This window comes from Staurois parvus, unplaced genomic scaffold (genome assembly GCF_062004578.1).
Source record: "Staurois parvus isolate SC_StPar_1 unplaced genomic scaffold, SC_StPar_1.0 ptg000571l, whole genome shotgun sequence".
NCBI lineage: Eukaryota > Metazoa > Chordata > Amphibia > Anura > Ranidae > Staurois > Staurois parvus.
This window is the reverse complement of record NW_028318367.1, coordinates 177,692-202,845: the sequence shown is the minus strand read 5'-3', so window position 1 is coordinate 202,845 and position 25,154 is coordinate 177,692. Positions and strand designations below refer to the sequence as shown.

Genomic DNA, 25,154 nt, shown 5'->3' with positions numbered 1-25,154 from the left:
GGGTGCCGATCCAGCTGCATCCAATGTTGGCTGCAAGGAGAAAAAAACAAAAAAATGAAAGAGTGTTTAACACACAGCACAAGGGTACAGTAGGACAGGGGGCTCATCTGACACCAAACACTAGATCATGTTCTTGTCGCACCCCTAGGACCAGGTATTGGTGAATGCCTTTCCCTGACACATTACACTGGATGAGCATTTGACAGATTACCCAAACTGATACCTTCCTGCTCTGAAATGTGATCTGATTTGGATTTTGACAAAGTGAAATGCTAAAATGCTGATTTGTCACATGAACATCACTCCCTCCAGCTCCTGACTAAGCAATGATCCAAAAAAAGTAAGTTACACATCACGTTGCCAAGTCCTGCCCAGCCAGGAACGGAGTTATACTCTAAATGGGTGACTCATTAGGGAGAACATCTTTAGCATCTCTTACCGGATGTTCAGGCAAATCAGGTGGAGGTGACGGCATTTCACACAAGTTTGGAGTGCCTGAACTTCCCTGCACCACAAAACAAAAAAAAAATGCATGACATTTCCCAAATACACATGCAACATGCATTTGTACATCCCCCACCCCATTACAGCAGTTCCCGTACCCCAACATCAGATGCAGATTCTTCTCACACTCCAACAGCTGGGGCCTCCAGGGGAAAAAGATGATCTGCAAATAGAGTTCAAGATGATAATTAGTAAGGATACTAGTTAGGCTGTATGTATGATGTGACATTTGTGACCAAGGTTTGAGGGATTGCTCATTGGTATGTTCTTCACTCCAGTTTATCCAGCCAAATAGGACACTGGCAGCCACAGCCCAGGAGACTGGTAGGGAGTAGAAAGAGGCATGGTAAGGCTCAGGAGCAGGGGCCACAAGAATGAGGGGCCACCTTTCCTGCCAAAAAAGGAGGCATATGTGTTAGGATGGCTCCATTATGCCCATAAGCTACTGCAGCCATTTTGACCATGGGCTTCAAACATTAAAGCAAAAGATATAACATTTGTCTTTAAGGGTTAAGGCCGAGGAATCGAGTGCTGATGGCATTCACTGGGTGGAGCTCTGACTTCTCTTTCTCTCTATTCAGCTTGGAGGAAGCATCATTCTGCTGTTGCTCTTGAAGCATCATATGGATCTCCCTTCCTACACTGACTTGGTCACCCCCGGCCACCTGAATCCCTCAGCCCAAGCTGCCTGGGTTTATGAGACTTAAAACATTGCCTCACATTGGGCCTAGTTGAATTACCACTGTGCAAACACACCATGTCTTCACTAAGACAGCCAGACTGTCCCACTGCCAAGGATGAACTCGGTTTATAGTCCTAGAGTGCTTCCTTCCCAGAAGGAATTGTCACCTGTAATTCAGAACCTTGGACCCCTATTGTTACTGGATCATCTTTATTGAAGTCTACCAAAGCTCTCTCGTGTGTGGCCAAAGTATCCCCCATGTCCACAGGGACCTCAGTCTACACTTTGTACTTCATGGCTGTTTTTGCTCAGATATCAGGGCACTCTACCCTCAAAGACTCCACATGGTCCCTTGCAGATTGTCTGTGATTGGCCTAAAACTTCTATTCATGCTGGCCATGTTGACCTTGTCACTGTCTCTGAGAATTCATACAGTCTACCTCTGGTTGGGGTCATTTCAGTCTCCTGAAGTGGACACAGATTTACCGGGGTTGTTTCAAACCTTATAGATGTACTTCCCGTCATCTGGAGAATCAGACTCTTGTTCCAGGCCTTGTTTTTTTTAAAGGTCACTGTTGGGCAAGGTTGCTCATTTCCTTTAGGGCAGGGGTGTCAAACTGGTGGCCCTCCAGCTGTTGTGAAACTACAAGTCCCATCATGCCTCTGACTTTGGGAGTCATGCTTGTAACTGTCAATCTTGCAATGCCTCATGGGACTTGAAGTTTTGGAGAAAAAGTTGGAGGGTCACCAGTTTGACACCTGTGCTTTAGGGTTTTAATTCCTCCCCTTATAGGTCAGGATTATTCTCCCTCCATCATCATTCAGGGTGTGTAGGGTGCCAAGGGATTACTCTCATAATTTAGACTCCCTTTTTCAATTGTAACTCAGTTCTTGTCATCAATCCCTCATGCCTTGGAGCCTGAACTTGGGGCAAAACATCCAAATGGTCTCTCTAGACAAAATACTTCCAGATATTACCTGTCTGCCTTTTTGTCTGAAAGGGGTATTTTCTTCCCTTCACCATGAAAGTCTTGGGGCTCCAATCTGTTTCCTGAGAACAGTTCCCATCTCATCAAGCATCCCCTCCATGACTTGGTACTCTGACCTGAGCTCCACTGGAAATCCCTCACGTATTGAAGAGTCTTCCTTATGGAATGATCTGGGAGTTTTCCCTGCGGCAGGTATAGTGGCCTAGTCCCTATGCTGTACTGCACTGAGAGTGTTACGTTTCACTATACTGATATATCTGATTCAGTACCTGAAAGCTGTTGATTTCCCACCTGGCAGGAATACTTAATTGCAGGATGGCCCTGTGCTCTCCACATTGTCAGCAAGAAGATCATGCTGGGGTCCTTCTGCTAGTTCCTAACAGCAGATAGGAAGTCTGCCTGGAGACCTTTGTAGGACCTGGTCACTGGAGGTTAAGTTCTCATTTGATGACCAATGTGCAGTTCCTCCAGACTCCTTCCCTTGCTCCTGTTCCTAATCAGGTAGACAATCTAGGATCCATTCCCCCTTCCCCTCTCCTCAGCTGAGGATACTTTGTTGGATCATGCTCCATGATTAGATGTAGGCAGTTTTGCTTAGAGGCAGCGGTGGGTGTTTAGGCACATGGGTCCCTGTGCATCCTTATGACCTGCTGGTGTTTTGTGCACCATATGGGTTGTGCCATATTTCTTCTCTCTGCTTACCCCTGTGGAGGTGTCTTGGCACTTTTTCCTCTTCTAGTCAAGCCCTTAGGTACCCTTAGGGTTCTTTCCTACCAGCCTTCAAGAGCTGGCTGGCTGTCTGATATGAAGGATGGGACATTCTGGGTAGTCTGTCTCTCTCTCTCTTTTGTATGAAGGACGGGACATTCTGGGTCGTCTGTCTCTCTCTGATATGAAAGACGGGACATTCTGGGTAGTCTGTCTCTCTCTCTTTTGTATGAAGGACGGGACATTCTGGGTCGTCTGTCTCTCTCTGATATGAAAGACGGGACATCCTGGGTAGTCTGTCTCGGTCTTGTGATATGAAGGATGGGACATTCTGGATAGTCTGTCTCTCTCTGGTATGAAGGATGGTACATTCTGTGTAGTCTCTCTCGGTCTCTGATATGAAGGATTTCTCTCGGTCTCTGTCTAGTCTGTCTCTCTCTCTCTCTCTGATATGAAGGACAGGACATTCTGGGTTGTCTGTGTCGGTCTCTGATATGAAGGACGGGACATTCTGGGTAGTCTGTTTCTCTTTGATATGAAGGACGGGATATTTTGGGTAGTCTGTCTCTCTCTGATATGAAGGATGGGACATTCTAGGTAATCTGTCTCTCTCTGATATGAAGGACGTGACATTCTGGGTAATCTGTCTCTCTCTGATATGAAGGACGGGACATTCTGGGTAATCTGTCTCTCTCTGATATGAAGGACGGGACATTCTTGGTAATCTGTCTCTCTCTGATATGAAGGACGGACATTCTGGGTAATCTGTCTCTCTCTGATAAAAAGGATGGGACATTCTGGGTAGTCTGTCTCTCTCTGATATGAAGGACGGGACATTCTGGGTAGTCTGTCTCTCTCTCTGATATGAAGGACGGGACATTCTGGGTAATCTGTCTCTCTCTGATATGAAGGACGGGACATTCTGGGTAATCTGTCTCTCTTTGATATGAAGGACGGGACATTCTGGGTAGTCTGTCTCTCTCTGATATGAAGGATGGGACATTCTGGGTAGTCTGTCTCTCTCTGATATGAAGGATGGGACATTCTGGGTAGTCTGTCTCTCTCTGATATGAAGGACGGGACATTCTGGGTAGTCTGTCTCTCTCTGATATGAAGGATGGGACATTCTGGGTAGTCTGTCTCTCTCTGATATGAAGGATGGGACATTCTGGGTAGTCTGTCACTCGGATATGAAGGTTGGGACATTCTGGGTAGTCGGTCTCTCTCTGATATGAAGGACGAGACATTCTGGGTAGTCTGTCTCTCTCTGATATGGAGGATGGGACATTCTGGGTAGTCTGTCTCTCTCTGATATGGAGGACGGGACATTCTGGGTAGTCTGTCTCTCTCTGATATGGAGGACGGGATATTCTGGGTAGTCTGTCTCGGTCTCTGATATGAAGGATGGGACATTCTGGATAGTCTGTCTCTCTCTGATATGAAGGATGGGACATTCTGGGTAGTTTGTCTTGGTCTCTGATATGAAGGATGGGACATTCTGGGTAGTCTGTCTCGGTCTCTGATATGGAGGATTGGACATTCTGGGTAGTCTGTCTTGGTCTCTGATATGATGGACGGAACATTCCGTTGTAGTGTTTCTGATTTTGGAGGTCTCTGTTTTATTATGTATACCTTTGTTTTTATCTTGTGTTCTGTGTCTTTAAGACTTTTCTATCTGTAGTAAAATATCTTTTTTAAACAGTTGGTTGCATAAGAGTTAGGTTTATTGTTTCATACTTTTTTTAGTTATTTTGGAACTTCCCTGATATCTCTGTAAGGTAGATACAATGCAGGAATGGTTATTAGGGGGTATTTCTCGGGGCTGCAGTTCCTCTGAACGCCACAAGATGGTGATCTTATTTCTACTATTCAGACAGGACTTCTCTATGGAATACAGTCAGGAAGTGATGTCAGGAACAGACAGGAAGTGATGTCAGGAACAGACAGGAAATGATGTTAGGAACAGACAAGAAGTAATTTGGAATAAAGACACAAAGTTCTATGTGGTCTGAAGGAGATCGGAGAGGTTGCTGGACGTGGCAGTAGAGGAGGTAATTATTATTATACATCGTTTATGGCGCCAACAGTTTGCTCAGCGCTTTACAATATAAAGGGAGACAATACAGCAACAATACAGTTCAATACAAGAGAGATTTGATGGCCTAATCCTGGAAGCTTACAATCTAGGAAGGAGGGGCTGGTGATACAAAAGGTAGTAACTGTGGGGGATGGAGTGGTTGGAAGAGTAAAGATTCCAGTATTAGCTGAGGGCAGGATAGGCTTCCCTGAAGAGAGAGGTTTTCAGAGATCGCCTAAAAGTGAGCAGAGTAGGTGATAGTCTGATAAATTGGGGTACAGAGTTCCAGAGGATGGGGGAAGCTCTGGAGAAGTCCTGGAGACGAGTATGGGAGGAGGAGACATGGGAGCTAGAAAGCAGGAGGTCTTGTGAGGAACGGAGAGTACGGTTTTGGTGATATGTAGAGACAAGATTGGTGATGTAATTTGGGGCAGAGTTATAAGTGGCTTTATACGTTGTTAGTGTTTTGAATTTTATCCGTTGGGCAATGAGAAGCCAGTGGAGGGATTGGCAGAGAGGGGTGGAGGACACTGAATGGAGGGATTGGCAGAGAGGGGTGGAGGACACTGAGTGGAGGGATTGGCAGAGAGGGGTGGAGGACACTGAGTGGAGGGATTGGCAGAGAGGGGTGGAGGACACTGAATGGAGGGATTGGCAGAGAGGGGTGGAGGACACTGAATGGAGGCCAGTGAAGGGATTGGCAGAGAGGGGTGGAGGACACTGAATTGGCAGATACACAACGGTTAGTAAGGTGGATGAGTCAAGCAGCAGCATTCATGATAGACTGGAGAGGGGATAGCCTGCAATGAGGTTGGCCAATGAGGAGGGAGTTACAATAGTCAAGGTGAGATATAACCAGGGAGGGAATACGTTGTTTAGTGGTTTCCGAGGTTAGGAACGGGTGTATCTTGGAGATGTTGTGGAGGTGAAGTCTACAAGATTTGGACAGTGATTGGATTTGGGGCTGAAAGGACAGATGGGAGTATAGGATTACACCTAGTACCCTGGCATGAGGAGAGGGACTGATGGTTGTATTATTGATCTTGATGGAGAAGTCAGGGGGAGCATGGGATGGGGGGAATACTAAGAGCTCAGTTTTGGAAAGATTGAGTTTGAGGAAGTGGAGTGACATCCATGCCGATATGTCACTTAGTAGGTTAGTAATGCTAGAGGAGACTGAAGGGGAGGGGTGAGGAGGAGACTGAAGGGGTGAGGTGAGGAGGAGACTGAAGGGGTGAGGTGAGGAGGAGACTGAAGGGGCGAGGTAAGGGGTAGAAAGATAGATTTGTGTGTCATCAGCATAGAGATGGTACTTAAAGCCATGGGAGTTTATCAAGTGACCAAGGGAGGAGGTGTAGATGGAGAAGAGAAGGGGTCCAAGGACAGATCCTTGAAGCACCCCTATAGAAAGAGGGTGTGAAGAGGAGGAGGCAGCGTTATAGTTAACGCTGAAGGAGCGCTGCGATAGGTAGGAGGAGAACCAGGAGAGAGCAGAGTCTGAGGCCAAGATAGTGGAGTTTTTTGAGGAGGAGGGGATGGTCAACCATATCAAAAGCTGCAGAGAGGTCAAGTAGTAAGAGTACGGAGTAGTGGCCATTGGTTGGGATGAGTACGGAGTAGTGGCCATTGGTTGGGATGAGTACGGAGTAGTGGCCATTGGTTGGGATGAGTACAGTGTACTGGCCATTGGTTGGGATGAGTACAGAGTAGTGGCCATTGGTTTTAGCAGTTAGTAGATCATTAGTGAGGTTTAGTAGGGCAGTTGCAGTGGAGTGGAGTGAGCGAAAGCCAGACTGTAAAGGGTGAAGAAGGTTGTTGTCAGTGAGGTGGGAGCTCAGGCGATTGTAGACTAAACGTTCTTGGAGTTTAGAGGTAAATGGCAGCAGGGAGATGAGTCAGTTGTTCAGGTTGGTGGGGTCCAGGGAGGGCTTGTTAAGTATGGGAGTTATATGCACATGCTTTAGAGGGGAGGGGAAGGCACCAGTAGAGAGGGAAAGATTGAAGATGTGAGTGAGGAAGCATAGGATGGAAGAAGAGGGTGACTGAAGTAGTTGTGAGGGGACAGGATCCAGGGGGCAGGTAGTGAGACGGGCTTCTGAGAAAACCTTAGTGACCTCTTCAGTAGTAGCGAGGTCAGAAGAGGAAAGTGTTGAGGGAGGTTTAGTATAAGGTATGCTAAGTGGGATGGATGTCTGTGCAGTGGTGATGTCCCTACGAATTGTGTCAATCTTATTTTTGAAATGATTTGCAATCTCATAAGCAGTGAGTGAGGTACTGGGTGGAGGTGGAGAAAGTAAAGAGTTAAAAGTAGAGAAGAGACGACGAGGACTGGATGACAAGGTATTGATGAGAGGGACAAAGTCGTCTTGTTTGGCAGCATGGAGGGAGGAATTGTATGTGAAGAAAGCAGATTTATATCAGGTGAATGCTTGCTGGTATTTGGTTTTACGTCACAATCGCTCCAGCGCACGACTATGTCTCTTAAGATGTCCGGTGTGGTCAGTCTGCAACGGATGTAATGGTCGGGGCCTGATGCTTCATGTTGTTAGAGGAACAAGGGAGTCTAATGCGGATGACAGTGAACTGTTATAGACAGCAGTGGCCAGGTCAGGGCAGGACAGGGGAGAGATTCTGTCATAGAGTTGGTCAGTTGCAGAGTGGAAAGGAGCCGGGTTCAAGTTGTGAAGGTTTCTGCGGGTAATTGTTGGCTGCTTGGAGGGATAGGTGTTTGAAGACGAGGAGACTGTGAAGGTGATGAGATTGTGATCAGAGAGAGGAAAGGGGGTGTTTGTGAGGTTGTAGGGAGTGCAAAGATGGGAGAAAACAAGGTCTAATGTATTCCCATCAGAGTGAGTGGAGGACGGTATACATTGTGCTAATGTAAAAGATGAGGTTATGTTGAAGAGTTGGGATGTAGCCGGGTTGTTGACATTAATAGGAATGGTAAAATCTCTGAGAATGATAGCGGGTAGTTCAGAGGAGAGAAAGTAGGGTAGCCAGGCGGAGAAATCATCAAGAAAGCGGGACACGGGTCCAGGAGGCCGATAGATCACTGCAATCCTCAGAGAAATGGGAGAAAACAGCCGGATGCAGTGAGTCTGGGAAGAAGAGGATAGAGAGGGAGGGTTAGGGAGCACTTGAAAGGTGCTGAGTGGGGATAGAAGCAAACCAACCCCACCACCTTTCTGACCACTAGGTCTGGGTGAGTGGGTCCAGAGGAGGCCTCCATAGGGAAGTGCTGCGGGGGAAGCAGAATCTGCTGCTTGGAGACAGGTTTCTGTAATTATCTTAAGGAAGTGAGAGTCAAAAAGGTCATGGACAGAGGTGAGCTTATTACAGACAGAGCGGGCATTTCGCACATGAAAAAGGGAGGCTGTTTTTTGTGAGCACGGGGACTGATATTAAATTGAGGGGATTGCAACTATTCCTGGAAGAAAGAGGGTACCTGGTGTGGGGGTGAGATAGTGGAGGTCCAGGGTTTGGGGAGATATCCCCAGAGGTTAGGAGAAGGAGGGTGCCTGGTGTGGGGGTGAGATAGTTGGAGACCAGGGTTTGGAGAGATATCCCCAGAGGTTTGGAGAAGGAGGGTACCTGGTGCAGGGGTGAGATAGTGGAGGACCAGGGTTTGGGGAGATATCCCCAGAGGTTAGGAGAAGAAGGGTGAGGAAAGTAAGATGGGAGCGGGATGTACACAAGTGCACATGTTTCCAATCCTGGTGTTTGGGTCAGCAGGAGAGTGAAGTATCAGCAGGAGGTGATGAGAGCAGTAGTAGGGAGATGGTAGCAGTGAGGGGGAGATGTACAAGTTTTGGGGTGGAGCAGAGGGGTAAAGAAGTGAGATTTTGGGAACAAAGGAAAGTAATATGAAAAGGAGGAGTAGAGGGGACATGTTGGAGGTATACAGAGTGGGACTCAGACTTGTAAGAGATGTTTCCCGGGGTGTTTGCTTGCAGTCTGTCCAGCATGAAGGAGAGTTTCTTGTTGTATCTTCCTGCTGCTTGAGTTAAACTGCTTCCTTGCACTCCATCAACGCAGCACTCACTCAAAAGCATCACCCCATCAGTTATTGTGCCCCCCCATCAGTGATCTCCCCACATCAGCTGCTCTAAATTTATAGGGAGATGGCCGAATGAGCACTCATCTCCACCCCAATTAGGAACTGATAAGGATCACATGAATGGGGGGGATGATTCTTAAGCACAGACCAGACACAGGCTACAGTCATAAAACGGTAATAAGATGTCATGTTCTATTTACACCCAGTAACCCCCTGTCATGTCCGTCCTCTTCCTCCATAGTCATATCCGTTCTCTTCCTCCATAGTCATGTCCGTCCTCTTCCTCCATAGTCATATCCGTTCTCTTCCACCATAGTCATGTCCGTTCTCTTCCTCCATAGCCATGTCCGTTCTCTTCCTCCATAGCCATGTCCGTTCTCTTCCTCCATAGTCATGTCCGTCCTCTTCCTCCATAGTCACTGTGACGTCTTTTATCTACAGCAGATGATGATACACATCAATATTTAAAAGGACACAAGGATCTCTACAAGGACGTCATGATGGACAATCAGCCGCCCCTCACATCACCGGGTAAGAGGAGACTTTATTGTAAAGGAGAGAGCAGTACGGAGGATCCACCTAGATCCCCCATCATCTGATAAACACATAGAAACAATGGATTCAGTCAGTGTGTGTGTTTCCTACAGATGGATCCAGTCATGGGAACCCACCAGAGAGATGTCCCCGTCCTCTGTATTCCTGGGATTCCACACAGGAAGGTCACACCATCCCTTACCATCATCAGGTAGATGGATCCAGTAATGGGAACCCACCAGAGAGATGTCCCCGTCCTCTGTATTCCTGGAATTCAACACAAGAAGATCTCAACTATGCAGAACATCATCAGGTAGATGTGTAGAATTCATAACTATTAGTGATTGTTCCTCAAGAGTGTTTGTTACATTGAATTTCTTTTTGAATTTTTAGAGTGGAATCCTCGGGGATGATAATATTGATGTTAAAGAAGAGTATAAAGAGGAGGATAAGGAGTATGGAGTGATGGAGGAGTTTTCAGAAGGACACAAGGATATGATGGAGTCACCTAATACCAGGAACCCACCAGAGAGATGTCCCCGTCCTCTGTATTCCCGGGATTCCACACAGGAAGGTCACACCATCCCTCACCATTACAAGGTTGGTGGGATGGGGAATCTAGAACATGGACTTGTAGAGACTGTGTGGATTTTTTATGTGCCCTTATATTTTACAGATGATATTTTCTCTCATTTCCTTGATTTAGAGTGGAGATCCAATCGATATAGAATTTGAGGTGAAAGCAGAAGAAGAAGAGGCGTATGTGAGGGATGATCAGCAGTCTATGGAGGAGGATGGAATAACGGGGACATTTATAGAGGAGGACACTCCTACAGAGATCAGCACAGGTGGGTCATGAACACTAAATCCATTCCTCCACCCATACTGCTCACTGATTGGTCCAGAGTAGGGCGGGGACTGGGTGATATCAGCCTGTAATCCCCTGGTCACTTTCCTGAGCTGTGTTCCCCGTCCTGTATTCCTGGATTTCTCTCGGATAATCTTCCTTCTCTGTGCTGCAGACACAATTTATGTATCTAGACTGGATTTATGGAGGTTCTGGGGTTCAGCTGGCAGCAAAATGTTCATTTTTACTCTAAGCATTGCGTAATGTAGGCCCCCAGGACATGTGACTGGGGTCTCCTGCCTTGTGCCTGACTCCTCCAGGGGACCTTCTCTGTGGTCTGCTGGCTGTGCCGGGTGGAGGGATATGTCTGTAGTGTCTCAGCCCCAAGTCACTGAGTGCAGTCTCAGGAGATGGGAGGCAGCGGTGTGGGACCTACATAGTTACATAGTTAGTCTGGCTGAAAAAAGACATCCATCTAGTTGTACCATTAAAAATAAAAGTTATAATCCGACACCCACAGCTGATCCACCAGAAGGCAAAAACCCAGCAAAGCACGATCCAATCTGCTCCTGCAGGGGGAAAAATTCCTTCCTGACCCCCCGAGAGGCAATCGGATATTCCCTGGATCAACTTTCCCTATAAATGTTATATCCAGTTATATTCTGTGTATCCAAGAAAGAGTCCAGGACTTTCCTACAGCAACCCCCCCTTATGTATTATACATGGAGATCATATCCCCCCCTTATGTATTATACATGGAGATCATATCCCCCCTTATGTATTATACATGGTGATCATATCCCCCCCTTATGTATTATACATGGAGATCATATCCCCCCCTTATGTATTATACATGGAGATCATATCCCCCCTTATGTATTATACATGGAGATCATATCCCCCCCTTATGTATTATACATGGAGATCATATCCCCCCTTATGTATTATACATGGAGATCATATCCCCCCTTATGTATTATACATGGAGATCATATCCCCCCTTATGTATTATACATGGAGATCATATCCCCCCTTATGTATTATACATGGAGATCATATCCCTCCCTTATGTATTATACATGGAGATCATATCCCCCTTATGTATTATACATGGAGATCATATCCCCCCTTATGTATTATACATGGAGATCATATCCCCCCCTTATGTATTATACATGGAGATCATATCCCCCTTATGTATTATACATGAAGATCATATCCCCCCTTATGTATTATACATGGAGATCATATCCCCCCTTATGTATTATACATGGAGATCATATCCCCCCCTTATGTATTATACATGGAGATCATATCCCCCTTATGTATTATACATGGAGATCATATCCCCCCTTATGTATTATACATGGAGATGATATCCCCCCTTATGTATTATACATGGTGATCACATCTCCCCTTATGTATTATACATGGAGATCATATCCCCCCCCCTTATGTATTATACATGGAGATCATATCCCCCCCCCTTATGTATTATACATGGAGATCATATCCCCCCCTTATGTATTATACATGGAGATCATACCCCCTTATGTATTATACATGGTGATCATATCCCCCCTTATGTATTATACATTAAGATCATATCCCCCCTTATGTATTATACATGGAGATCATACCCCCTTATGTATTATACATTAAGATCATATCCCCCCTTATGTATTATACATGGAGATCATATCCCCCCTTATGTATTATACATGGAGATCATATCCCCCCCTTATGTATTATACATGGAGATCATATCCCCCCCTTATGTATTATACATGGAGATCATATCCCCCCTTATGTATTATACATGGAGATGATATCCCCCCTTATGTATAATACATGGAGATCATATCCCCCCTTATGTATTATACATGGAGATCATATCCCCCCTTATGTATTATACATGGAGATGATATCCCCCTTATGTATTATACATGGAGATGATATCCCCCCCTTATGTATTATACATGGAGATCATATCCCCCTTATGTATTATACATGGAGATGATATCCCCCCCTTATGTATTATACATGGAGATCATATCCCCCTTATGTATTATACATGGAGATCATATCCCCCCTTATGTATTATACATGGAGATCTTATCCCCCCCTTATGTATTATACATGGAGATCATATCCCCCCCTTATGTATTATACATGGTGATCATATCCCCTCTGATGTATTATACATGGAGATCATATCCCCCCTTATGTATTATACATGGAGATCATATCCCCCCTTATGTATTATACATGGAGATCATATCCCCCCTTATGTATTATACATGGAGATCATATCCCCCCCTTATGTATTATACATGGTGATCATATCCCCTCTGATGTATTATACATGGAGATCATATCCCCCTTATGTATTATACATGGAGATCATATCCCCCCTTATGTATTATACATGGAGATCATATCCCCCCTTATGTATTATACATGGAGATCATATCCCCCTTATGTATTATACATGGAGATCATATCCCCCCTTATGTAATATACATGGAGATCATATCCCCCTTATGTATTATACGTGGAGATTATGTCCCCCTTATGTATTATACATGGGGATCATATCCCCCCCTTATGTAATATACATGAAGATCATATCCCCCTTATGTATTATACATGGAGATCATGTCCCCCTTATGTAATATACATGGAGATCATATCCCCCCTTATGTATTATACATGGAGATCATATCCCCCTTATGTATTTTACATGGAGATCATGTCCCCCTTATGTAATATACATGGAGATCATATCCCCCTTATGTATTATACATGGAGATCATATCCCCCCTTATGTATTATACATGGAGATCATATCCCCCTTATGTATTATACATGGAGATCATGTCCCCCTTATGTATTATACATGGAGATCATATCCCCCTTATGTATTATACATGGAGCTCATGTCCCCCTTATGTAATATACATGGAGATGATATCCCCCCTTATGTATAATACATGGAGATCATACCCCCCTTATGTATTATACATGGTGATCATATCCCCCCTTATGTATTATACATGGAGATCATATCCCCCCTTATGTATTATACATGGAGATCATATCCCCCTTATGTATTATACATGGAGATCATATCCCCCCTTATGTATTATACATGGAGATCATATCCCCCCCTTATGTATTATACATGGAGATCATATCCCCCCCTTATGTATTATACATGGAGATCATATCCCCCCTTATGTATTATACATGGAGATCATATCCCCCCCTTATGTATTATACATGGAGATCATATCCCCCCTTATGTATTATACATGGAGATCATATCCCCCCTTATGTATTATACATGGAGATCATATCCCCCCTTATGTATAATACATGGAGATCATACCCCCCTTATGTATTATACATGGAGATCATATCCCCCCTTATCTATTATACATGGAGATCATATCCCCCTTATGTATTATACATGGAGATCATATCCCCCCTTATGTATTATACATGGAGATCATATCCCCCCTTATGTATTATACATGGAGATCATATCCCCCCTTATGTATTATACATGGAGATCATATCCCCCCCTTATGTATTATACATGGAGATCATATCCCCCTTATGTATTATACATGGAGATCATATTCCCCCTTATGTATTATACATGGAGATCATATCCCCCTTATGTATTATACATGGAGATCATATCCCCCTTATGTATTATACATGGAGATCATATCCCCCCTTATGTATTATACATGGAGATCATATCCCCCTTATGTATTATACATGGAGATCATATCCCCCCTTATGTATTATACATGGAGTTCATATCCCCCCTTATATATTATACATGGAGATCATATCCCCCTTATGTATTATACATGGAGATCATATCCCCCTCTTATGTATTATACATGGAGATCATATCCCCCTCTTATGTATTATACATGGAGATCATATCCCCCCCTTATGTATTATACATGGAGATCATATCCCCCCTTATGTATTATACATGGAGATCATATCCCCCTCTTATGTATTATACATGGAGATCATATCCCCCCCCCTTATGTATTATACATGGAGATCATATCCCCCCCTTATGTATTATACATGGAGATCATATCCCCCCTTATGTATTATACATGGAGATCATATCCCCCCTTATGTATTATACATGGAGATCATATCCCCCTCTTATGTATTATACATGGAGATCATATCCCCCCTTATGTATTATACATGGAGATCATATCCCCCCTTATGTATTATACATGGAGATCATATCCCCCCTTATGTATTATACATGGAGATCATATCCCCCCCTTATGTATTATACATGGAGATCATATCCCCCCCTTATGTATTATACATGGAGATCATATCCCCCCTTATGTTTTATACATGGAGATCATATCCCCCTTATGTATTATACATGGAGATCATATCCCCCTTATGTATTATACATGGAGATCATATCCCCCCTTATGTATTATACATGGAGATCATATCCCCCCCTTATGTATTATACATGGAGATCATATCCCCCTTATGTATTATACATGGAGATCATATCCCCCCTTATGTATTATACATGGAGATCATATCCCCCCTTATGTATTATACATGGAGATCATATCCCCCTTATGTATTATACATGGAGATCATATCCCCCCTTATGTATTATACATGGAGATCATATCCCCCCTTATGTATTATACATGGAGATCATATCCCCCCTTATGTATTATACATGGAGATCATATCCCCCCTTATGTATTATACATGGAGATCATATCCCCCTTATGTATTATACATGGAGATCATATCCCCCCTTATGTATTATACATGGAGATCATATCCCCCCTTATGTATTATACATGGAGATCATATCCCCCTTATGTATTATACATGGAGATCATATCCCCCCTTATGTATTATACATGGAGTTCATATCCCCCCTTATATATTATACATGGAGATCATATCCCCCTTATGTATTATACATGGAGATCATATCCCCCTCTTATGTATTATACATGGAGATCATATCCCCCTCTTATGTATTATACATGGAGATCATATCCCCCCCTTATGTATTATACATGGAGATCATATCCCCCCCTTATGTATTATACATGGAGATCATATCCCCCTCTTATGTATTATACATGGAGATCATATCCCCCCCCCCCTTATGTATTATACATGGAGATCATATCCCCCCCTTATGTATTATACATGGAGATCATATCCCCCCTTATGTATTATACATGGAGATCATATCCCCCCTTATGTATTATACATGGAGATCATATCCCCCTCTTATGTATTATACATGGAGATCATATCCCCCCTTATGTATTATACATGGAGATCATATCCCCCCTTATGTATTATACATGGAGATCATATCCCCCCTTATGTATTATACATGGAGATCATATCCCCCCCTTATGTATTATACATGGAGATCATATCCCCCCCTTATGTATTATACATGGAGATCATATCCCCCCTTATGTTTTATACATGGAGATCATATCCCCCTTATGTATTATACATGGAGATCATATCCCCCTTATGTATTATACATGGAGATCATATCCCCCCTTATGTATTATACATGGAGATCATATCCCCCCCCTTATGTATTATACATGGTGATCATATCCCCCTTATGTATTATACATGGAGATCATATCCCCCCTTATGTATTATACATGGTGATCATATCCCCCTTATGTATTATACATGGAGATCATATCCCCCCTTATGTATTATACATGGAGATCATATCCCCCCTTATGTATTATACATGGTGATCATATCCCCCTTATGTATTATACATGGAGATCATATCCCCCCTTATGTATTATACATGGAGATCATATCCCCCCTTATGTATTATACATGGAGATCATATCCCCCCTTATGTATTATACATGGAGATCATATCCCCCCTTATGTATTATACATGGTGATCATATCCCCCTTATGTATTATACATGGTGATCATATCCCCCTTATGTATTATACATGGAGATCATATCCCCCCTTATGTATTATACATGGAGATCATATCCCCCCTTATGTATTACACATGGAGATCATATCCCCCCTTATGTATTATACATGGAGATCATATCCCCCCTTATGTATTATACATGGAGATCATATCCCCCTTATGTATTATACATGGAGATCATATCCCCCCTTATGTATTATACATGGAGATCATACCCCCCCTTATGTATTATACATGGAGATCATATCCCCCCTTATGTATTATACATGGAGATCATACCCCCCCTTATGTATTATACATGGAGATCATATCCCCCCTTATGTATTATACATGGAGATCATATCCCCCCCTTATGTATTATACATGGTGATCATACCCCCCCTTATGTATTATACATGGAGATCATATCCCCCCTTATGTATTATACATGGAGATCATATCCCCCCTTAATCTCCTCTTCTCAGTAGAGAATACATTCAGTTCCTCTAATCTTTCCTCATAGCTGAGCTCCTCCATGCCTCGTATCAGTTTGGTTGCCCTTCTCTGTACTTCCTCCAGTTCCCCAATGTTCTTTTTGTGAATTGGAGCCCAAAACTGAACTGCATATTCCAGATGAGGTATTACTAATGATTTGTACCCGGGGGAGGGGGGGTGATATCTCTCTCTGGAGTCTATACCTCTCCTAATACAAGAGAGGTTTTTGCTCGCCTTTGAACCCGCAGCTTTGCATTGCATGCCATTTCAAGCTTGTCTACTAGAACCCCCAGATCCTTCTCCACCATTGACCCCCCCCAGATCCTTCTCCACCATTGACCCCCCCTAGATCCTTCTCCACCACTGTCCCTCAGATCCTTCTCCACCATTGACCCCCCCCCCCAGATCCGTCTCCACCATTGACTTCTCCAGATCCGTCTCCACCATTGACCCTCTATGGCCCCAAATTCCCCCAATTACACAGAGCATTGAGGTCGGCTTGTAAGTTGGAGACATCCTGTAAGGACGTTATTCCCCGGCACAGCTTGGTGTCATCTGCAAAGACTGGAATGGGGTTTATAATCTCACACCCCATATTGTTTATATATATATTAATAAGTAAGGGTCCCAACACTGATCCCTGGGGTACCCCACTAATAACACTGAACCCTGGGGTACCCCACTAGTAACACTGAACCTTGGGGTACCCCACTAATCACACTGAACCTTGGGGTCCCCCACTAATAACACTGAACCCTGGGGTACCCCACTAATAACACTGAACCTTGGGGTCCCCCACTAGTAACACTGAACCCTGGGGTACCCCACTAATAACACTGAACCTTGGGATACCCCACTAATAACACTGAACCTTGGGGTACACCACTAATAACACTGAACCCTGGGGTACCCCACTAATAACACTGAGCCTTGGGGTACCCCACTAATAACACTGAACCCTGGGGTACCCCACTAGTAACACTGAACCTTGGGGTACCCCACTAGTAACACTGAACCTTGGGGAACCCCACTAATAACACTGATCCCTGGGGTACCCCACTAATAACACTGAACCTTGGGGTACCCCACTAATAACACTGAACCCTGGGGTACCCCACTAATAACACTGAACCTTGGGGTCCCCCACTAGTAACACTGAACCTTGGGGTACCCCACTAATAACACTGAACCCTGGGGTACCCCACTAATAACACTGAACCTTGGGGTACCCCACTGGTAACACTGAACCTTGGGGTACCCCACTGACACCCCCAGACCATTCAGAGTATGAATCATTAACCACTACTCTCTGAATACGATCTTTTATCCATTTACATTCAGATTTTTCCAGCCCGTAGACTTTACCTTACACATTAGCCGTATGTGGGGAACTGTGTCCAAGTATACCACGTCCACCATCACCCCTCTGTCCAAGTATACCACGTCCACTACCACCCCTCTGTCCAAGTATACCACGTCCACCGCCCCCCCTCTGTCCAAGTATACCACGTCCACTGCCACCCCTCTGTCCAAGTATACCACGTCCACCGCCACCCCTCTGTCCAAGTATACCACGTCCACCGCCACCCCTCTGTCCAAGTATACCACGTCCACCGCCACCCCTCTGTCCAAGTATACCACGTCCACCGCCACCCCTCTGTCCAAGTATACCACGTCCACCGCCACCCCTCTGTCCAAGTATACCACGTCCACCGCCACCCCTCTGTCCAAGTATACCACGTCCACCGCCACCCCTCTGTCCAAGTATACCACGTCCACCGCCACCCCTCTGTCCAAGTATACCACGTCCACCGCCACCCCTCTGTCCAAGTATACCACGTCCAACGCCACCCCTCTGTCCAAGTATACCACGTCCAACGCCACCCCTCTGTCCAAGTATACCACGTCCAACGCCACCCCTCTGTCCAAGTATACCACGTCCAACGCCACCCCTCTGTCCAAGTATACCACGTCCAACGCCACCCCTCTGTCCAAGTATACCATGGCCACTGCCACCCCTCTGTCCAAGTATACCACATCCACCGCCACCCCTCTGTCCAAGTATACCACGTTCAATGTCACCCCTCTGTCCAAGGATTTGCTCACCTCCAATCTAACCTGTTTCATGATGGTTTAATCCCATCTCACCTCTATATGTTGTCTACAGTAAACATTTAAGCTTCCACTGATTACAGAATACTAATACTGAGAGTCCTGACCCTTATACTATATAACTTGTACATTACATACTCCTGACCCCTGCACTATATACTCTGTGCTGTACATTACATACTCCTGACCCCTGCACTATATACTCTATGTTGTACATTACATACTCCTGACCCCTGCACTATATACTCTATGTTGTACATTACATCCTCCTGACCCCTGCACTATATACTCTATGTTGTACATTACATACTCCTGACCTCTGCACTATATACTCTATGTTGTACATTACATACTCCTGACCCCTGCACTATATACTCTGTTGTACATTACATACTCCTGACCCCTGCACTATATACTCTATGTTGTACATTACATACTCCTGACCCCTGCACTATATACTTTATGTTGTACATTACATAGTCCTGACTTCTGCTCTCCCCCTCCCCCCACTGCTATATATACACATAATATGGATTCTCTTTTGTTACAGCCATTTCCTCCCAGCTGGACATTTTATATCGGATGATGTGATTGGAGCACAGACTTTTACATGGTGATAATAATGTGATAACATCCTCCAACTTTGGACCCTTAAACAGAAAGTGATAATGAGGGAGGAGTCAATACCCCAATGATGGTGGTCTTCAGGATCAGTCCAGTCTTCATCTTGGTTGTTCTCCCCCCATCCTCACTCTCTGACCTCTGGTGGGGCTCAGCCCCGCTGTTCTTCATGACTAAATCATGGACTAAATAAGGAAGTGCAGTACTTCTTGTGTTGGGAAGATGGTGATGAGTGATAGAGGGGGTGGGGACCCTCGTCCTATAATCCCCTCATCACTGTCCCTCCTATAAAAGGCAGTTCTGGTTGTTTCCTCACTCTCTGACTAAGGTCCATGAATAAAGAAATGACCTGGTAGGAGATCAGAGGAGACATTTCCTAGTTCCCTTGAGGGTGGAATTGTAGGCTCCTCAGAGACCAAGCTGCCTGATGTGGGCGGAGTCCTGGTTTGGGGAACAAATCAGCTCCTGTCTAGTAATCCTCTTTGTCTTTGTATTTTAGTCCATGACCGGGAGATGAGGAAAACCTCCGAGGATTGTCTCACTTTGTCTCCAGACTGGAAAGTAGAAGATGAGGACATCACACAGTATAGTCCAGGAGAAAACCCGGCTCCCTCCAATGTCCATCCGGCACCACCCAGTGTAGATGGACCATCGGATTCCTCATATCCTGAAGAACCTCAGACTGTGCGGGACCGGGCCGGCCTTCCAACAGGGAAGAGCTTCTCCTGCACTGAGTGCGGGAAGGGTTTCCATTCTAAATACAAACTTAATGTGCATGAAAGATCTCACACAGGGGAGAAGCCGTACTCTTGTACTGAGTGCGGGAAATGTTTTGTAGAAAAATCAAAACTTGTCAGACATCAAAGATCTCACACTGGGGAGAAGCCATATTTTTGTCCGGAGTGTGGAAAAAGTTTTTCACAGACGTTCAGTCTGCAGAAACATCAGAGATCTCACACGGGGGAGAAGCCATATTCCTGTGCTGTGTGCGGGAAATGTTTTTCAGAGAAGTCCAGTCTGCACAAACATCAGAGATCTCACACAGGGGAAAAGCCATATTCCTGTCCTGAGTGCGGGAAATGTTTTTCAGAGAAATACCATCTTTCCAGTCATCAGAGATCTCACACAGGGGAGAAGCCGTATTCCTGTCCTGTGTGCGGAAAATGTTTTTCAGAAAAGTCTATCCTTCACACTCATCAGAGATCTCACACAGGGGAGAAGCCTTTTGCCTGTCCTGAGTGCGGGAAATGTTTTTCAGATAAGTCCACTCTTTACACACATCGGAGATCTCACACAGGGGAAAAGCCGTATTCCTGTTCTGAATGCGGGAAATGTTTTTTAGTGAAGTCCCATCTTTCCACACATCTGAGATCTCACACAGGAGAGAAGCCGTATTCCTGTCCTGAGTGTGGGAAATGTTTTTCAGGCAAGTCTAGTCTTTCCAGACATCAGAGATCTCACATGAGGAATAAGACACTTTCCTGTCCTGAGTGAGGGAATTGTTCCTTACTGAAGTCCTGTCTTCCTGTACATCAGGGGACTCTCACAGCCCTGGAGGTGTATTAGTGCCTTGAGTGCGGGAAATGTCTTCTAGATGAATGTTGCTGGACATCCCAGCTCTCATGTGGGGAAGAAGCACACCCTGATATACACCTCAGATATACTCCATGGCTGATCTTCATGGAAGAAACAGTTGATAAGGAGATGAGAGGCCCCCAAAGACATGGATGAAGTGTGGGACCGGATCGGCCATTGATAGGAGAAGAATAAAAATGGAGTCAATGTTCTAGCAGAAGCTCTCACAAAGACTTGGAGGTCTGATGGAGGTGTGGAAGTGTGAGGTCCTGACACTGTGACAATGACACAGGGTCCTCCTGGCTGCTGTTTGAGAAGCTCCAACATGTATTTTGTGAGCAGAGAAAACTGTGTTCTAGGTTGTAAATGGATTTGGTAGTTCCAGGTCAGGACCTGGAGCTTGATGGTTCCAGAGATTCTTGGTGGGGACAAGTCCTTCAGTCCCATGTCCAGGCTTTGCTAGATGCCTGCAGCCTGTGTGAGTACATAGGGGGCTGGAGGGAGTCCATGGGGGTGGAGGGAGTCCAGAAGTCAATGGAGGAATGCTCAAGCTTGAGGGGGCTGGGGAACCCTATTCAGAGGCCAGGAGTGGACCTGTGTAGTGAGGTGCTGTGAACAAGGCTGAGTAATCCTGAAGAAGTCCTAGTCTCGGGGACCTGAAGTGGCTTGTGAGTCCAGGGGGCTGGAGGGAGTCCATGGGGGTGGAGGGAGTCCAGAAGTCAATGGAGGAGTGTTCAAGCTTGAGGGGGGATGGGGAACCCTATGTAGAGGCCAGGAGTGGACCTGTGTAGTGAGGTGCTGTAACCAAGGCTGAGTAATCCTGAAGAAGTCCTAGTCTGGGGGACCAGTGTACAGATCAGTGGTGCTGCTGAAGTGTAGCCAGGTGAGCTAGCATTTTCAGTGATCTGATGTATTGACAAAGCTGGAAAATCCCCTGCGTGGGATACCTTATGGTGTAAAGACTTTCATTTTCCTTCTTAATAAAAGTGGGCTGCCGTGCCGATAAACCGCAAGTCTTGACTGACGTGGACTCACAAACATCTACCACAGGAGCTAACAAACCCCCATATCACAGAGGGATTTCAGGTAAATACTGCATTGAGGCCACTAGATGGAGCTGACCATCATAGGAAATCATTGTGTAAAATAAATGATGGCCACAATGTATCTCGGCGGGGGAAATGCTCCTCACATTTGTCCAACTAACTTTCACTTGCAGTAAGTTTTTATTATTAAAGTTTTGTAGGATACATTGTGCAACTCGTACAAATGTTCAGAAGTAACCGACCCATGAAAACAATTCCAGCGTGCATCCGTAAATCATACAAGAGAATACAAGTGATGGATATAAAGATCAATGAGCGCGGCGTGTTACAAGATCGGGTTTACAGTAACCATACACATTGTAAGAATGGCAACAAGAGGATAATTAGGGAAGGAGAAGAGAATAAAATGAGGGGGAGGGGAATCTTGAGTTATCCATAATTTGGGAGACACTCTTGGATTGGGTGTGAGAGTCGGGTCCTGCACAGAGGATAGGTAAGATACCCAGTAACCAAGGCCTCCCAGGTCAGGGGGCTGAGAAAAGGAAGAGGAAGAGGGAAGGAAATAGAACAAGGTGGTAAGATGAAGAACAGATGGAGGACATCGGGAACCCCCTTTACCAGAAACCTGGTGATATGAAGTTGCTGGAATATTAAATAGAGTTCCAGGTGCAGAGTGTGTGACCCATCAAGAGGCTGATAGACGTAGGTCTGGATTTAGGAGGACTCCATGGGAGTGAATGATGAGAAGTTTGAGAACAGAGCAATGCTTCTAAGTCAGCCCATAAGGAGCCATGTATTGTGGTGTAAAGGGGGGTTAGTGGGGTAATCTGGGCACCAAGAAATATTTAGTAAAAGCTGAAACACCCAAACCTCCTTGTTCCTTATGTATAAAGATAATATTCTTGAGATTCGTGGCCCTTTGTCTGCTCAGTAGAATCACAAGACCTGATTTTAAAAAGATTTCAGAGTATAGGAGGAGATGGGGATCGGTGGGGGTGGGGATGGGGAAGAGTACGGAATAAGTAACAGAGTTTTGTTAAAATTGCCAATTTTCCATCACTGATCCTCCCTATCCAGGAGAGGTGAAGATGAGTCCAGGACAGAAGTAGGACTCTCAAGTATCTGAAAGTGGGGATGTAGTTGGCCTCATGGAGTGTGTTGTACGAGCGAGGGAGATGAATGCCCAAATAATCCAGGTAGGAGGTGGGCCAAGGAAACTATCATTCTGTTTTACAGAGGAAAGGGAAATGTATGGAGTACAGAGAATAGGACTGGCAGGGAGGTGTTGGGTTGGACCAAAGTAAGTAAAAGATCATCGGCAAACAATCTGACTGTAACCAGTTCAGGACTGACCACCACACTTATTATTATTATACAGTATTTATAAAGCACCAATAGTTCACTCAGCGCTGTACATTACAATGGGAGACAATACATGAGACAGTACAGTAACAATACAATGCGATACACGAGGGGTTCGAGGGCCCTGCCCCTTAGAGCTTACAATCTAGGAGGAGCTTATACTGCGGCAGGGCAGTCCCTCTGTTCCAGATCACATACATGTACATGTACACGTGTGAGCCCACCACCCTGACTATGCTGTCATTCAGTACAGCACAAGCCGATTATCAGGTCCAGGTCAATGATTTGTGGCCTGCACCTGCTGATCACCTGGACCTGCTGATCACCTGGACCTGCACATCACCTGCACCTGCTGATCACCTGCACCTGCTGATCACCTGGACCTGCACATCACCTGCACCTGCTGATCACATGCACCTGCTGATCACCTGCACCTGCACATCACCTGTACTGAATCAGAGATCATTCTGTGTCCATATTTATAAACACAGGAAGTGGAAAGGTACACTAGTGAAGAGGAGCACAAATATTACAAATTATTCCCACAAGCAGTTCAAAAAGGTGATCAATAATCAATAAACCAATTTAACAGTGAATTCAACTAAAACAACGCTGGCCACACCTAAACACACTCATATAAATGTGCAAAAATGTCAATAAATATAAATACAGCGCCATGCTTTCCTTAATTGCTTTAAGTCCGCCCTATAATAGAAATACTGCCACAGGGCGGACTCCCTGCACAAAATCTTGTGTATATGTATATATATGTATGTGATTCGCGCTCCCGCAGTTGCCAGGGGAGCACATGTGCACACGCCAACCTGCCATTGCCGTGATTCAGTTCCTGACCGATCAATCATCGTGTTCAGGCCAGTGATGTTCGGATCTGATGATCGATCCCTGCCCTATCAGAGATCTTCCTGTAGATGTGTTTACATTACACAGGTACAGGAAATGATGACATCTTCTCTCTCTGAGCGCATTCCGTCCCAGAGAGAGAAGAAAGCAGATCCATGTGAGTAAAAGCACAACACACACAGTAAAATCACATTTAGGACACATTTAACCCCTTGATCACCCCCCAGTTAACCCCTTCGCTGCCCTGTCACCAGTGTCATTAGTACAGTGTACAGATTTTTTGCTGATTACTGTATTAGTGTCACCAGCGACTTCACATAGCGTTAGCATCAGCGTCCCTCCTAGATGGTGTCAGATTGCCCGTCACTACATCAGTCTTCACATTTAACCCCTTGATTGTCAGGAACACGCTCATATACAATAAACCTCCATTGCTAGTATAGTGTCTGAGCGGATCAATATCTTTGATCAGATCAGAAATATGCCAGCGTTCACATTAGTATAGTGTCCCCAAAAATGCAGCATTAGCAGGATCAGCCCCGGCACCTGCCAGCACCTGCGTTTAGCCCCTATGCTTACCCCCCCTCTCCCCCAGCAAGTGCAGTGTCAGTAGGTCGCTGTCACAGGATACATTGCACACAAAATCGCAGTGTTCACAGAATCAGGCCTGATCT

General features: G+C 45.0%; 1 protein-coding gene and 1 long non-coding RNA gene across 2 annotated transcripts; both read left to right on the top strand.

Annotated features, from left to right (window-relative positions):
* The first annotated feature begins 4,901 nt into the window (after positions 1-4,901).
* On the top strand, positions 4,902-9,950 carry LOC149450550 (uncharacterized). The gene is made up of 3 exons (XR_016315238.1): positions 4,902-4,934; positions 9,462-9,548; positions 9,665-9,950. It is a non-coding gene; the product is annotated as an uncharacterized LOC149450550 (long non-coding RNA).
* Positions 9,896-22,224, top strand: LOC149450549 (uncharacterized). The gene is made up of 3 exons (XM_089691763.1): positions 9,896-10,151; positions 10,258-10,399; positions 20,136-22,224. The coding sequence occupies exons 1-3, from the start codon at positions 10,017-10,019 to the stop codon at positions 21,128-21,130; spliced, it is 1,272 nt and encodes a 423-aa protein (XP_089547889.1). The 5' UTR covers positions 9,896-10,016; the 3' UTR covers positions 21,131-22,224.
* Positions 22,225-25,154: the final 2,930 nt, after the last annotated feature.